The 15558-nt window shown below is 42.7% G+C and overlaps 1 protein-coding gene across 1 annotated transcript in view; it reads right to left on the reverse strand.

Moving 5' to 3' along the window:
• Positions 1-2170: 2170 nt before the first annotated feature.
• LOC149781319 (uncharacterized) overlaps positions 2171-15558 on the reverse strand; it is a 53266-nt gene continuing 39878 nt past the window's right edge. The window contains exon 3 of the mRNA XM_089935413.1: positions 2171-2451. Coding sequence (XP_089791539.1) covers positions 2186-2451 — 266 coding nt within the window. The 3' untranslated portion in view covers positions 2171-2185. The remainder of the gene's footprint in view (positions 2452-15558) is intronic.

A 15558-nucleotide genomic window follows, 5' to 3' on the forward strand; every position in this document is an offset into this window, starting at 1 on the left:
TTTACTTAAAGTTTCTCTGTTGCTTCGTGTCTTTTCTACCTTAACACCCTGCGGATGATAACACTTCTGGTCTACTGCGGAGTGAAAGCGACTAGATCGCGATTGATTAATTCATTGATTCCTTCCTTTAGTGAGTGTTTCCTTCCTTCCGTGAGTCTTTTCATACATTGGTAATTATCACTACATCTCAGCGTAGCCCGAGACATACCAGATTAGCGAAGACTTTTTTCTTAGTTTTTTTTATGTGGTGCTGAATGTTTTGCTTTTATAATTCAAACTAAAGCTCCTATACTAATTTCTTTTCATGAAATATGGCCTTCTGGATATCTCTTTTTTTATACAAATACCTTTGCGGCCATGACTTCTGTGTATAAGGTTACAAGATAGTAAATTAATAGATTACTTGAAAAACAGGTACGAAATTTTATTTTTCCATTTCTCCTGAAAGAAAATAAACTTGATGTTAATTATAATTTAAATTGTGTTTGTTAATTGGAATTAACGTTTCGACACGTTAGTCGCATTCCTTCCGAAGTAGACTTGAAGTTTCCGCCACAGAATGTTAAGTCAGGCAAGACAAGAAGCAACAGGGTAACTTAGAGTAAAAGCGGCCATGAAAAAAAAAACAGTCAGATCCTATCACAGAATATTGGGAAAAATGATGAAATGTTTTCTTTATTGTGAGTTATAAAGTGTGTGGACGGTGTAAGAAATTGAGTACACAATCATTCACCGTTGCAAGACACGGGCGATAATCCGCTACACTCCGTTATCAGTGACAGCCAGTGTGGACATTTTCTCATGAATATTCATTAACCTACTGAACGAATCACAACGAGCACGAGAAAGTTTTCCTTGCCATTATGATCCAACATAAACTTTAACGTTGTCTGAATAAGACAATCAAAGTTTCTATTTCAAGAACATCTATTGATCAATAAAACGTGACCTTTCATAGATGTATGAGAGATTGTTACGTTGTGTTGCTGACTGCGTATTTATGTGTACTCATGAAAATCGATAAATATTTCAACACATGCAAGCATGGGTGATAAAGGAACGTAGCGAATTATCGCCACTGGCTTGCACTATGGAAATCATTGAGGGGTCCGATTTCGAAGCAAGACAGTTACGTTGTTTTACTTGTGAGAAGAAGAGACTCTTATCATTAATCTCTCTATTGTAACTGAAGTGTTTATTCCTACACATCTCATTTTTAGAGAAAAACGCCCTTGTAGATGTCAAATGTACAAATTGGGGGGGGGGGCGTATATGTGCGGTGAAATAGATAAAATGAAAATGAATATAGATATAATCCTACCACTGTGAACAAGTTATCCATGTGTTGGCATCTTTGAAAGAGAAACATAAAAATACATCATATTTAAAATTCTGGTTAGTATGTTCAATCAATGAGCGATGTTCGTTCTTAATAATAGGTATTCAATATTTATCTTGCATAGGCTGGATCCAAAGTTTACAGAATGATCAGTTACACGCGACCTCAATTAAGGTAATGACTGGTCTTAGATAAATCAATATATATATATATATATATATATATATATATATATATATATATATATATATATATATATATATATACTTATAAAAGAAATATCATCCAAACAAATTTGGACAGATACACACGTATGCTCTTTGTATTCATCTATCTGCTAATACAACTCGCATACACATTAATGTGCCTTATCTAAATCAAAACGTAGATTAAATATGCCGTTAATATTCTAATTTAGTCATATCTGATAAATTCAACAGCCGACGCAAAATACGAGCCAAAAAGAAATCCTTGCAACAGAGCAACGTGCCCTACTGCAAGGACAATAACCGGTATAGTATTTTTTTTCTATTATCTTTCTAAAATTTTCCGGTTATATTAGAAAAAGACAGGAATATAAATCTGCGTCAATTTAAGCCAAGGTATGTAATAACGTGCTTTAGAGTTAGAGATTTGTGAAAGAAGAAAAAAGCTACCTATGGCGGAAAATATCAGACTTAGATTTGATCGTCCGTTTATAGTATTTCAACCAATACATTCAGCTGTAATAAGAACACAGTCTATGCTGGAGAGACCGTTCATATGACAGCCTTATAAATGTTGTATATTATAGACAGCAACTAGTCGATGATTAACATCACGAAACGACTATAGCATGCATACACTTTATTGGGTAAGGAACATCCCTATCAATATGATTAGTATACTCGGTATCTGCGGTGTGTATGTGCCAGCAGCGTCATATTGTGGTCCATTACAAAAATCAGTATTGCACGCGGTGAGGCAGACTTGCACGATGCTGTTAAAAATACACGCGGTCCGGTTTCTGGGTGTCTTGGCTTCCAAGCGGAGTCTCTCGTAAATTGGTTCCTTTGCAGGGTAGGCGAAAGTCAGACTGTCACTGCAGTCTCGGAGGTGACTCGCGATGTTGCCTGAAAAAGGATGAAAATCCCAAGTGTTTTGATTCCTACAAAGTACAGATGTTCATGACATATGAGGTTAAAAATATCGATAAATGGACATGGGGTGGGTTGTGGAAGGAAAGGAAGAGGGTAGGGTGGGGTAAAGATTTTAACAATATTTACAGACTTTCTTTGCTTGCCCCTCAAGACACACATGCACACATATACCTGTTTCGGTTTACTGAAAGTCTTTATTTAATTTGCAACGAGCACCTGTACAAAATGCTTTATAACTGAACCATTAAGGTTTCGTTGCAAAACTTACTGATGTATGTGTAATGCCACATGTGTAACTGGAGAAGGTTTGAAGAATCTTTCAAAGTCATCAAATAACCATTTCGGTCTTTGCTGATGCAACATATATGGTGCACTCCGCAAAAGGTAAATCGCCAAAATACATCCAAATGATGTGTATTCCTTCAATTACTTCCTGTGTTATTTCACGATCTGACGCAAACATAGACTTACGATGTTCCGATCGGTGAGGTTTTTTTCACCCAAAAGCTTGTTAAGTATCAAACAGTATTTGCTTACACAAATGAACAACATAATGTGTAATCTAATCTAAATGTGTGATTATAGTTCAAGCAGAACTGACATAACCTATCATGTCTGCTAATGATTTTCAAAGTCGTTCTTTTGGACAGACTGCAATTACTGGGTGACTAGATAAATTTAAGAACGGTTCCACGGAGAATTCAATATCCATGCAAACATAGAATATTTTTAATTTGTTTACACAAAACATTAACATGGCATCTTAACCCTGATGCCAATACCGTACCTGCAGTGGTAGTAGCTCCCATAAGTGTAATATATGTCTCGCTAAATACTGCCGCTGGCAAGTCACAAATAATGGAAAGTTACAAATGATACCAATTCAGCATTAGAAACGAGATGGTGGTGGGAGTTTACTGTCTCTTGAAATTGTAAATTTGCACCTCATGCGGCAGTAGTAAGGTGGGCCACCCTAGCCTCAATGGGAATTATCATTACAGAGACCCCTGGGCCACTGTAGCCTCAATGGAAATTTAACATGGAGAAAAATCGGTGCCACTCTAGCCTCAAGGGGAATTTAACATGGAAAATAGTCTTGGGTCACTCTGGCCTCAAGGTGAATTGAACATGGGGAAAAACCCTGGGCCACTCTAGCCTCAAGGGGAATTGAACATGGGATTTTTTTTTTTAAATTTTTTTTAAATTTAAATTTAAATTTAAATTTAAAAAGGGGTAGGCAATTGAATAAAGTAATTCTCTTTTCGAGAAATATGGCTGGCCCTGAAAAGGGCCTTTGGTTTATGTTAATGTATCCATTAACATAAAGGGCACCGCATTGGTCTTCTTCTTGTCCTTAGGCTGCGTCTCACTGTAGGACCGTAAATCAGGACTCTTTTGAGGCATCCTTGTTTTTCTACGTAGATCCTACGTATCCACAGACTGGTGTTTGTCCTGTGGACAACGGTCCACTTGGATCGGACATACATGGGTATGTCCGTCCGGAACATCATGGAAGACACAAGCGTAGAAGAGTAGAAGATTGCACATCGGTCCACATCTTGAAGCGACGAGAACAGGTGAATCAATGCACTGAACTGCGCTTATTTATAGGTAGAGGTAGGATTGAAACGGATTGAGTTCATTCACCAATCCAAACACGCGTTACAAACTTCAGTCAGCCCGCATCCACTCCGAAGAGAGTAGTCTGTGACGTCAGTTGGTCTATATAGATTCGCTAGCGCTTGTGTGCAGTCAATCTATGCGACAGTGATTCAACATGACGGAAATTCAGAAAACGATCCATTGGGGTGCACCAACAGGGGAGACTGCCTAAGGGAACCCGGACTTACTTTCAGAAGAGGTGAATTGGGATTTTGTGGATTTTCTCTCCTCGCAAGAATTTGTTCCGGAACCTTCGTTACCTCCTTCATTACCGCAAGTGGAGAATTTTAGACAGAGACAGAAAGAAGAATTGGAGAAATTTATACAACGACAAAAGGAAGCGGAACAAGCTTTTCTCCTACAGCAACAGCAACAGCAACAAGAAGAGGTAAGAAAAAAACAACAGCAACAACAGCAAGAAGAAGTAGCAGCAAAGAAACAAGAGGGTGAAAATCAAACGGTCACGGTACTGTTGGACATTTTAGCGGAGTTAAGAAGTCTGAAACAAATGTATCAGACTTCTTTATTACGACCGAAGAGAATACGACCTTCCCGAGCTAAACACGTTAACCCTGTGACTAAGCCTACCGTACCACCCTTAGTGATTTCAACCCAATCATCATCAACATTACGCAGTCCAGAAGTAGGCCTTGGCCGTGGCAAAGGCTTAAGGCAGTTAAAGTTGACTGCTTAAACTCACCCCTACACCAAAATAAAAAGGCCCTTTTCAGGGCCACCCACGTCTCTCGAAAAGAAATACAATTTCAATTTGCCAATAACTAAAAAAAAAACAAAACAAATAAACAACCCATTTTACCCCAATAGTACTTTTCTTTCTATGAGTGCGTGAGTGTACGTTCTTATTTTAAAATCAAAACTCAAAGACACTTACCTTATATCATTAATTTATTCTTTTATCCATTGTTACAATCCAATTCACAATTCACAACACAACACTTTAATAAAAAGTTCATTGACTTCTTCTGTTTCCTTGTTTAGTCTCTCTGTTTTTTGAATTTCTTCACCGTCACACTCTTTTCCTCTTCTTCCTCCTCCTCGCTTTCTTCCCTTCTTCTTTTTTTCTCCTGTTTCTTTTTCTTCACCTGTCTGCTTTCTTCCTCTGAAGAATCCCTCTCTTCTTCTGACTCCTCTTGTTTCTTTTTTGGGCAATCTGGAGACCAATGTCTTTTTCTTTACAATAATAACAGGTATCTTGACTTTTGTCTTTTTTAGCCCCTGTTTTTGTTCTTTTTTGACGGTCTGGACACTCTGAAGACCAATGCCCTTTCTTCTGACAGATATAGCAAGTATCTTGACTTTTATCTCGAAAGGAAGGACAGTAGTCCGTGGGCTGGTCTGAAGAGAATTTTCTAATGACCCCTCGCAAAGCTCTGACGAAACGTTCGATTTGGTTAGTCTCTTCCATCGTTGTGCTCGGCTTGAGAGTGAAATGAATAGTGAAAGGACAAGACTCACACCCTTTTTATATACGCTGGTTTGCCATGACTATAAATTAGTCTATGGTGTTTGAACTTGAGTCATTTGACGTTTTGCACTCAAGATGAAACGATCCTATTCATTCGAGAAGAAAGAAGAAGAAAGTAAGAGGCAGAAACGTGATCTATCGCCTCGTACCAGGGCTGAAATCTTGGCACAAATTCATGCCAGTGATTTTGAAGAGGACATGAGTGAACCAGAATCCGAACCCTCTAAACCAAGTTCACCACCCTTAGTCAACCCTGAAAAGTACTATTCCATTCGAGAGACGGAAAAGCGCTCCTCTAGAAAATTTAGAACCACGGCTTACACCTACACAGTGAAGTTTAAAGATTTCAAGGCCGACGTACCATTGGAGAAAGCAGAAGGGTTTATCACCGAGATGTGGGATTCTTTGCTCACCGCACTCAAGCGACAATGTCAACCCAAAGAAGACGATCGCTTGACACTATCCATAGATCACGACGGTTTGAAATCCCCTGTTTGGATCGAGTTTAGCAGACCCGCAGAACTAACCCCTTCCAAAGTCATGGACAAGATTCAACACGTACAACAATCTAATGACCAGTTTGACATCACCGATGGTAAAGCCACACTGAAAATGGCCCACGTCTCTCCTCCTCAAGGGACTGGACGCAAAAAGATGTTATTGGTGGACGACCTTCGCAACACCAAAACAAGTCTCGTCCGAATTAACAACCCTCAAGACCAGATGTGTTTAGCTCGAGCCATCGTGGTGGGACGAACCTATGCCAACAAGAACGACACGGTAGAATGGAAAAGAGCCTGGAAAACTATTCGGCAATCGGACCGAGCCAAACAACGAAACGAAGCAGAACTCCTGTTGCAACAAGCTGGTCTGTCCAAAGACACACCCTGTGGCATTCCTGAGATGCAAAAATTGCGAGATGCCCTAGCTCCACGCTACACCTTGAAAGTGCACCCTCAAGAAATGCGCGGACCTCTGTTGTTTCGAGGCCAAGACTTTAAGGACGGAAAATACATTCATGTTTATTATCACGATGACCATTTCGATACCATTACCACTATCACCGAATTCCTGGGATACAGATATTACTGTGAGAAATGTGATTATGGTTATAACAATCGAGAGCAACACAAGCATTGTGGATGGAAATGCCCAGGATGTTTGGCCTCTCCACCCTGTCTGAGCGAAGAACCAGTGCCTTGTTCGACTTGTCTGCGTACGTTTGTCAGCCCTACCTGTTACCAACAACATTTGAAAACACAAGGTTCACAGAAGAAATGTGCTTGTCAGCTCCTGAGATTTTGCCCTACCTGTGGACAAGGCATACTTACCAATAATGCCAAGGCACACGTATGTCGAGGAAAGAAAAAATGTCACATTTGTCACCACATCGTGGACTTGGAACACCAATGCTACGTGCAAAAATACCAACCCCCACCAGAGAAAGAGGACGGTCACAAGAAAAAAGGCAATTTCATCTTTTTCGATTTCGAATGCATGCAAGAGACCGGCATTCACATTCCTAATTTCTGCGTGGCTCATCGAGCGTGCGAGAAGTGCATTCAAGAACCTATCTTCAGTCATTGCCCTCACTGCAGCAAGATTCCTGGAGGGCGTGAAAAAATCTTTCGAGGACCGAACACGTTAGCCGATTTTGCCCAATGGGCCTTATATCCCATCGACAAGACGTGGAGCCAAGAGGACATCGAACGTTACGGAGATTGTCATCGTCATGCCACAGTGATGGCTCACAATTTCTCCGGATACGATGGACAGTTTCTTCTCAGATACTATACGGAACAAGGCACCGAGCGTCCTAGAGTGACTTTGAACGGAGCCAAAATCATTTTCATGCAAGTGGGACAAGTGCAGTTTAAAGATTCCATGAGTTACTTGGCCATGCCTTTGAGTCGAATCCCTAAAACGTTTGGAATGACAGAAATGGCTAAAGGGTACTTTCCTCACTTTTTCAATACGGAAGCCAATCAACATGCCGTTCTACCCCATTTACCTGAGGCTCACTATTACGACCCCGACAACATGCGTACCGAACAACGAGAAGCTTTCTACGCTTGGTACCAAGCTCACGCCTCGGACCCTTTCGACTTTCAGGAAGAAATGCTAAAGTATTGTCGTTCCGACGTGGACATTTTACGACGTTGCTGTGGAAAATTTCGAGAACTGTTCATGGAACACGGAGGGGTCGATCCTTTGAAAGAAGCTTGCACCATTGCCAAAGCGTGTTCCTTAGTGTATCGACAACGATTCATGCCTGAAAACACCGTGGCTGTCATCAGTCCTCAAACGACCCACTTTGTCAAACGTCAATACTCGGTCAAAGCCCTACGTTGGTTACATTACTTGTGCGACAAGGAAGACAAGTGGATTCAGCATGCCCGCAACGGAGGTGGTGAAAAGACCATCGGAACGTATTCGGTCGATGGCTGGGACTTAGAAAACCCCAAGATCGTGTACGAGTTTAACGGTTGCTTATTTCACGGATGTCCCGTCTGTTACCCTGACCGTGACACTAAAAATCAGTTTTTACAACGGACCATGGAAACTTGTACCAGAACACTTGTCAGCGACGCCTAAAGTTAGAACAGCAAGGATACCAAGTGGTGGAAATGTGGGAACACGAATACGATCACCGTATGAAAACCGATCCCGAGTTTAAACGCCTCGTGGAAAGTTACCAGTTCATGGACCCGTTGAACCCGAGGGATAGTTTGTACGGAGGAAGGACCAATGCCACCTGTTTGCTGTACCAAGCCGACGAAGAGAAAGGAGAAGAAATCAAATACTTGGACGTGTGTTCGCTGTATCCCTACGTGTGCAAATATTGTCGCTTTCCTGTAGGGCACCCGCAATTGCTGACGGAACACATCGACCTGAAAAACATTCGACAATACGAAGGCTTGATCAAGTGTAAAGTTTTGCCTCCCACGAACCTATACCATCCCGTCTTACCTCACCATTGTCAAGGCAAACTGATGTTTCCCTTGTGCCGTACTTGTGCCGAAACGTGCAACCAAGATCAGCCTTGCCATCACAGCCAGGAAGAACGTGCCTTGACGGGAACCTGGGTCAGCGTAGAATTGTTCAAAGCTCTGGACATGGGATACCAACTGTTAGAAGTGTACGAAATTTGCCACTTTCCCAAGACACAACAGTACCACAAGGGTGATCCTACTCAGAAAGGCATTTTCGCCGACTACATGGATGCCTTTTTGAAACTGAAACAAGAAGCCAGCGGCTATCCTTCCTGGTGTCACACTCCCGAAGACCAAATAAAATTCAAAGAGAAATACTATGAACAAGAAGGCATCTCTTTAGACCACATCGAGAAAAACGAAGGCAGGCGATCGTTTGCCAAAGTGATGTTAAATTGCTTGTGGGGTAAAATGGCACAACGAGCGTGTTTACCCAAGACGGAATATTTGACAGAACCTTCCCGCTACTTCCAGATGATTCACGACAAAACCAAATACATGAAACACGTGGACGTCGTTCGAGAGGATTTGATCTTGGTCAATTACGAAGAAGATCTGGACTTTGTACAAGACGACCCTTTTGGAAATGTCATCATTGCGGCTTACGTGACAGCCCATGCTCGCTTAAAATTGTACGAAGCTTTAGAACTGTTAGGGGAACGCGTCCTGTACTTTGACACGGACAGTTGCATTTACATCCATCACCCGATTCAACATCACCCTGACATCGAAGGAGACCATTTAGGAGCCTGGACAGACGAGCATCCCGACGACAAGATTCTAAGTTTCGTCAGTGGTGGTCCCAAAAATTACGGCTACGAATACCGTGACAAACAAGGAGAAGTGCACACGACGTGCAAAGTGAAAGGACTGACTCTGAATCATCGTACCAGTCGAGTGGTCAACTTTGGGTTATTGAAAGAAGCCTTGCAATCGGGAGACGATGGAAACTTTAAAGTGACCACTTACCAACCGAACAAGATTGTACGTTTACCCACTCACCACATCGTCAGTCGACCCTTGGAAAAAGTCTATCAAATCGTGTACCAGAAGCGAGTTCGACTTCCCAATCATTTCACCTTACCGTATGGACACGTCGGTATTGGTCTGTATATAAAAAGGAACTCTAGGCAAGATCGATAATTCATTGTGACTACCAAGACCGAGCGAACAAGATGAATACTTTCAGAGAAACACAGAACAAGTTGTTTAGAAAGGCACAATTCAAGTGTGAGGCTTCGGAAGTGGAATGCGATTGTGAGCCTTGCGATGATTACGATGCTGTGCGTTGTGACCTGAGCGATGCCGTAAAGCATCATGGGAACTTTAGTGTCACTACCCCTATCATGGAAAGGGATGCTGTGCGTGTCAAACCTGAGGGATGCGAAAGTGATGCCGCTCGTCCTCATGGACATTTTACTGGGTTTCGTTTCAAAGGGGAATGTTCACCTTCACGTCTTCCTCCCTACGGATGTCATCCAGCCCTGAGCAAACTCCTGCCCATGTCACTCAACCCTCATCGAAACGAACCTGTGAAAGACGAATATTCGTTTCCTGTGCGTTTGTCGGAATACTGCGACTTTGAAAATCGTCTTCAATCGTTCAAAGGAAAATGGCCTAAGTATCTGGGAGGACCGACCCCCGAAGAATTAGCCAGAGCCGGATTTTTCTACTTGGGCGAAGGAGATAAAGTCAAGTGCTTCAGTTGCGGTGTGTCACTTCACCACTGGGAACCGCAAGATTCGGCCTACGTAGAACATGCTCGATGGTCACCGAATTGTCATTACTTGCCCTTAGTGGGACCGAGACATTGAAGTAACTTCTTACCATAATCTGTTCATGGATACTTTACAAGAGAACATTCGTGCTTTGCCTGTGGAGTTGAGAGAACGCATTTACCGAGAGCTGGTCAAAATACAAGTGAAACGTAAAGAACAATTGCATCCGTTACGTCACCGGTGTTTGAACCACTGGTACCTGAATGCTATACAAGGACTGATTGAGTTGAAACTGTTCCATTGGACAGACATTGATCAACGACCTCCTGGTTATAAAAAGGAATGGTTTGGTATTGACGATTCTATCTACTACATTGTAAACGTACTGCATCGAATTCCAGAGGAAGAGTTAACGAATTACCAACATCATTCACGCAATGTCAACTTGGTGAAAGAGGAAACTTCTGAACGAATTGTAATGTGTAGATTAGTGGTGAAACGATTTAGATTATACAATGAATTAAAACCATGTTTGTGCAAACAGTACATGTCTTGTGTCAGACCAAAGAGGATTTAGTATGACCTATTCATGGATACTTTGCTAGAGAACATTCGTGCTTTGCCTGTGGAGTTGAGAGAACGCATTTACCGAGAACTGATCAAAATACAAGTGAAACGTAAAGAACAATTGCATCCGTTACGTCACCAGATCTTTAAGCACTGGTACCTGAATGGTATAAGAGAACTGATTCGTCAGAAATTGTTTCAGTGGTCAGACCTTGTTCAATACTTCCAGGCCCCCGATGATCCACGTGTTGATCATTTTGGATACTTCGAGATTCACCTAGTACAACACATTGAGGAAGACAAGGTAAAGGATTACAGACATATTTTACGTGGAATCTACTTAGCGGAAGAGGAAACTTCTAAGCGAAGTCTGACGTTTCGGTTACAGTATGCAACATTTAGATTCCCGACTGGAGAACGAAGATCTCTGGCTAGAAAGTACGTGTATTGTTTCCGAAACAAAGAGACTATAAAAACAGGCTGCCATGCCACGACTTTTATCGCATGTAATCCAACAGATTCCGTGGAAGGAACTCAATGACCATATTCAAACCGTGGATCATTACCATCGATTATTACAAGAACTGTATCCATTCAATTTGGGTCGACAAGTGGTGTGTGTCTTAGTGACTTGTTTTCTGGGATTTCGTTTACCAGCTGATTCTTTGTGGACTCTTTACGATCATTACTTACCACCTCAATGGCCTTAAATGGTCACGAAAAACTCCTTTTGCTCAAAGCCTTGCGTTTTCATCTGGATACTTCTCGACCTCAACAGGAAAAAAAGATTCGTCAACTTTTAGCTACCCAAGACGTGTATGACGATGTGGGTGTAGCTTGTGACTTACATCCCCATTGGACAGATGTCCGTGCCTGGAAAGAATGGGATTTTGAGGCTTGGACCCAAGAAGTGTCCCAGTATGCACGAGAGTTGTTCAAGGAAAAAAGTTACTTTTCAACCCGTGTTAGTGACGGTGCCAGAAGAACCCGCCACCCAGGACGGGACTGTCGTGGACAGGCCTGAAAGACCCTTTCGGGAGGACACTTGTGTGACCTTACCCCCTACTATAGAACTGGTTAGAACATTACCCAAAACATGTTGTTGTACAGACACTTGTGTTTATTCCACGTTAATGGTTATCATGTGCCTTTTATCCTTGTACTTAAGCCTTTGACTTTTATGTATTTTTGTCTTTCGTATTCATGTTTGAAAAAAAAACATTCAATAAACGTGTTCTGAAAAAGTATATAAACTCTTGTCTTGTTTGTTTTCGTGTCACAAGTGACATTCCTCACACAATGGCTACCTCTGCTGTCTCTGCTCCCTCTTCCTCTACTGTCAAAGTCATCGACGAACACTTAGATCGTGCCAGTTGGGAGGCTTTGTATCTTCGCCATCCCTTTAACATGCTCATTGCTGGACCTAGCGGTTCAGGCAAAACCGAATTCGTCAAACGTTTGATCGAACATAAACATCATTTGATCGATCGACCCCCTCAGCGGATCGTGTGGTGTTACAAAGAGTGGCAATCGGCGTACAGCCTCTTGCGAGAAAGTCAAGGCGATTCCATCGTGTTTGTGGAAGGCATTCCTAAAGAAGACGACGGCATCGTCTCCGACTCCCGTCAAACCCATTTGGTCATTTTCGACGACATGTTAGGAGAAGACGAAGAAGAAATTAAACTGTGGTTCACGCGCAAAGGGCATCACCGTAATGCCAGTGTCGTTTACATCACTCAAAATTTGTTTCAACAAAGTAAAGCCCATCGCACCATCAGTCTCAATGCGCATTACGTGGTCTTGTTTAAAAGCCCTCGAGATAAATCGCAAGTGCAAGTTTTAGCCAAACAGTTAGGAACGCCTTGGCTGACTCAGGCGTACGACGATGCCACTCAAACGCCACACGCCTATTTACTCGTCGATTTGAAACCTACCACCCACGATGGTTTGCGATTTCGTACCCACTTGTTTCACCACTGGTGCCAAGACGGAGGGCCTGTCCTGTACACGTCTCCGTCCTCGACTTCATTTCTCTCCACATAAAAAAATCTATAAAAACCTCAGACCCTTTTTCGTCTGTCTCACTCACTGTGAACATGACGTCCCTTCAGTCGCATCTTCCCGTCAAATTGATTCGTGCCTTGTATGGCATCAGTCGAGAAAAAAATCCACAAACACGAGCTCGTGTCTTAGAAGCTAGTCTCAAAGAAGTCTTACGATGGTTCACGGTGACGGCACGTCAAAATACTCCAAGGAATCATTCAGATTCCTCATCAAACCAAACGCTTTTTCGATCCAAACAAAGTCACTTTGGTCCAACTGGCCGATCCTTGCATCGACACTCAAACCAAAAAACAAATCATTTTGAAACCTGGAGGGAGCGTTACTCTAGGAGGGGTCATCATTCGCTCTCTCTTAAGATGGGATCCTAATGTCCCCAAAGTTCTCCCCAAGAAAAAAGTCCAACGAAGCCCCAAGAAGAAAAAGAAAAAGACCAGGTCCCCAAGGAGAACTTCTCCAGTGCAGGACCCTCCTCTGACCAGACACCACCCCGGAAAAAGAAAAGAAGCCCCCAGAAAAGAAACAGAGAAAAAGTCCCCAGAAAAAGAAAAGCCCACAGAAGAAAACTTGTCGCAAGAGAGGCACTTCGGCCAGGACGCAACTTTACACTCGCAAACCATGACCTGCCACGGCAGTGACACGGTCACCGGCAGCCTCACGTTCATCCACTTCTCTGTTGATGACACCAAGAACTGAAGAGTACTTGGAGACGTTGATCACACCAAGAACATCTCCGTTGATGACCCCAAAAAGAACTTCCCCAGTGGCAGGACCCTCCAATTTAGCGGCAGTGGCTGCTGCTCACAAAGTACCTTCTCCCAAAATCAAAGTCCATGAAAGATCGGGCATGTTACAAAGTTTACTGGATTTGTCTAAGCAAGAACTGACTCGATTTAGTCCGTTACGTACCCCTGCACGACGTGTCATGCCTGTCCTCAAACTGATACGACGTAAAGACAATCAGTGGCGACGCGTTCCAGTATAAAAAAGGTGTGTGACCAAGTCGGGGGTATCAGTGTTTTTTTGGTGCTCCTGAAGATGTCACCCTCCAGAAAACCCCAAGGAAAGAAAAGGAAAGGACTACCACCACGTTTAGCCAAACATGGTGACATGTTATCTGTCCTGTCCAAAGCTTCTCCACCTCTACGATAAAAACTCATTCGATCGGCCTCCAAAGAGGTCATCGATACCGTGTGCGAATGTTGTTTGAACATCTTGAAAGGCACGATCCCTTTGTCCAAACACCAGAAACAATGCTTAAGCAAACATCGTCACGTTCTTCGCCAAATGGTTCAAAAGAAAATTCCCATTCGTCAAAAGAAGAAGATATTGGTCCAACGTGGAGGCATTTTACCCCTCTTGTTAGGCCCCATACTGAAAGGAGTCTTGGGAACCATGTTGGGAGGACTGGTGGGAGCAAGATAAAAAGGCCCTCGGAAGTCCCAAGATCTCAGAATCGACCCCTGACAACCCCATGGAAGGACGAAAACTAGCTTTAGTGCCTTACAAACGATGGATGGAATATCATCGGTGGCAAGAACAACGCACCCCGCATTTACCTCCCAATCCCAATCTGAGCGAGATGTCCCAGTTACAACACGAATTGCAGTCCTTGATGGATCGCCAAGATTTGTCCGAAACAGAAAAATCGCAAAAGTACGGTCAACTCTTGCAACGACTGCAACTCTTTCACCAGAAAGCTTTAGACGAAACAGCTCTACCCACTCTGAAAGATTTTAAGACCTTGATGAAAAGTCCAGCACCATCACCAGTACCAGTACCACCACTACCAGTGACCAAGACAGAAAAATTAGAAGAAGAAGAAGAAGGGTTTCAAACTCCACCAGAAAAAGTACGCAAGTTAACAACACCACCTACCTCCAGAATTGGATGGATTAGAAAGATGATGGCCACCCCTTCTTCATCACAAGAGAAAAAGAAAGTGAAGACAGAAGTGAAGACAGAAGTGAAACAAGAACCGATATCCCCCGCTCAGACATCCTCCTCTTCAACACCTATTGCCGGTCGCACACGCAAAGCATTGCAATCCCAAAAAATACCCCAAGAGAAAAAGAGTAGCATCTTCCAAGAGTGGGTGCCTTATTAACACACAAACACAAAAAAATGGAAAAAGTCTTAGCCAGAATTGGATGGATTAAAAAGATGATGGCCACCCCTTCTTCATCACAAGAGAAAAAGAAAGTGAAGACAGAAGTGAAGACAGAAGTGAAACAAGAACCGATATCCCCCGCTCAGACATCCTCCTCTTCAACACCTATTGCCGGTCGCACACGCAAAGCATTGCAATCCCAAAAAATACCCCAAGAGAAAAAGAGTAGCATCTTCCAAGAGTGGGTGCCTTATTAACACACAAACACAAAAAAATGGAAAAAGTCTTAGCCAGCATTTACTACGATCCCTCGCATCCTGCAGGTTACGCAGGAGTTCAAAAATTGTATCGTGCTGCCAAAACTCGACTGAAAAGTCTCCGTTTACCTCAAGTGCAACGATGGTTACAAGAACAAGCTACCTACACTTTACACAAACCCATTCGACGCAAGTTTGCCAGAAGTCGCACCCGAGTGGAAGGCAT

Source organism: Sinohyriopsis cumingii, chromosome 15 (genome assembly GCF_028554795.1).
Source record: "Sinohyriopsis cumingii isolate HCF-2022 chromosome 15, ASM2855479v2, whole genome shotgun sequence".
In the NCBI taxonomy this organism is placed as follows: domain Eukaryota; kingdom Metazoa; phylum Mollusca; class Bivalvia; order Unionida; family Unionidae; genus Sinohyriopsis; species Sinohyriopsis cumingii.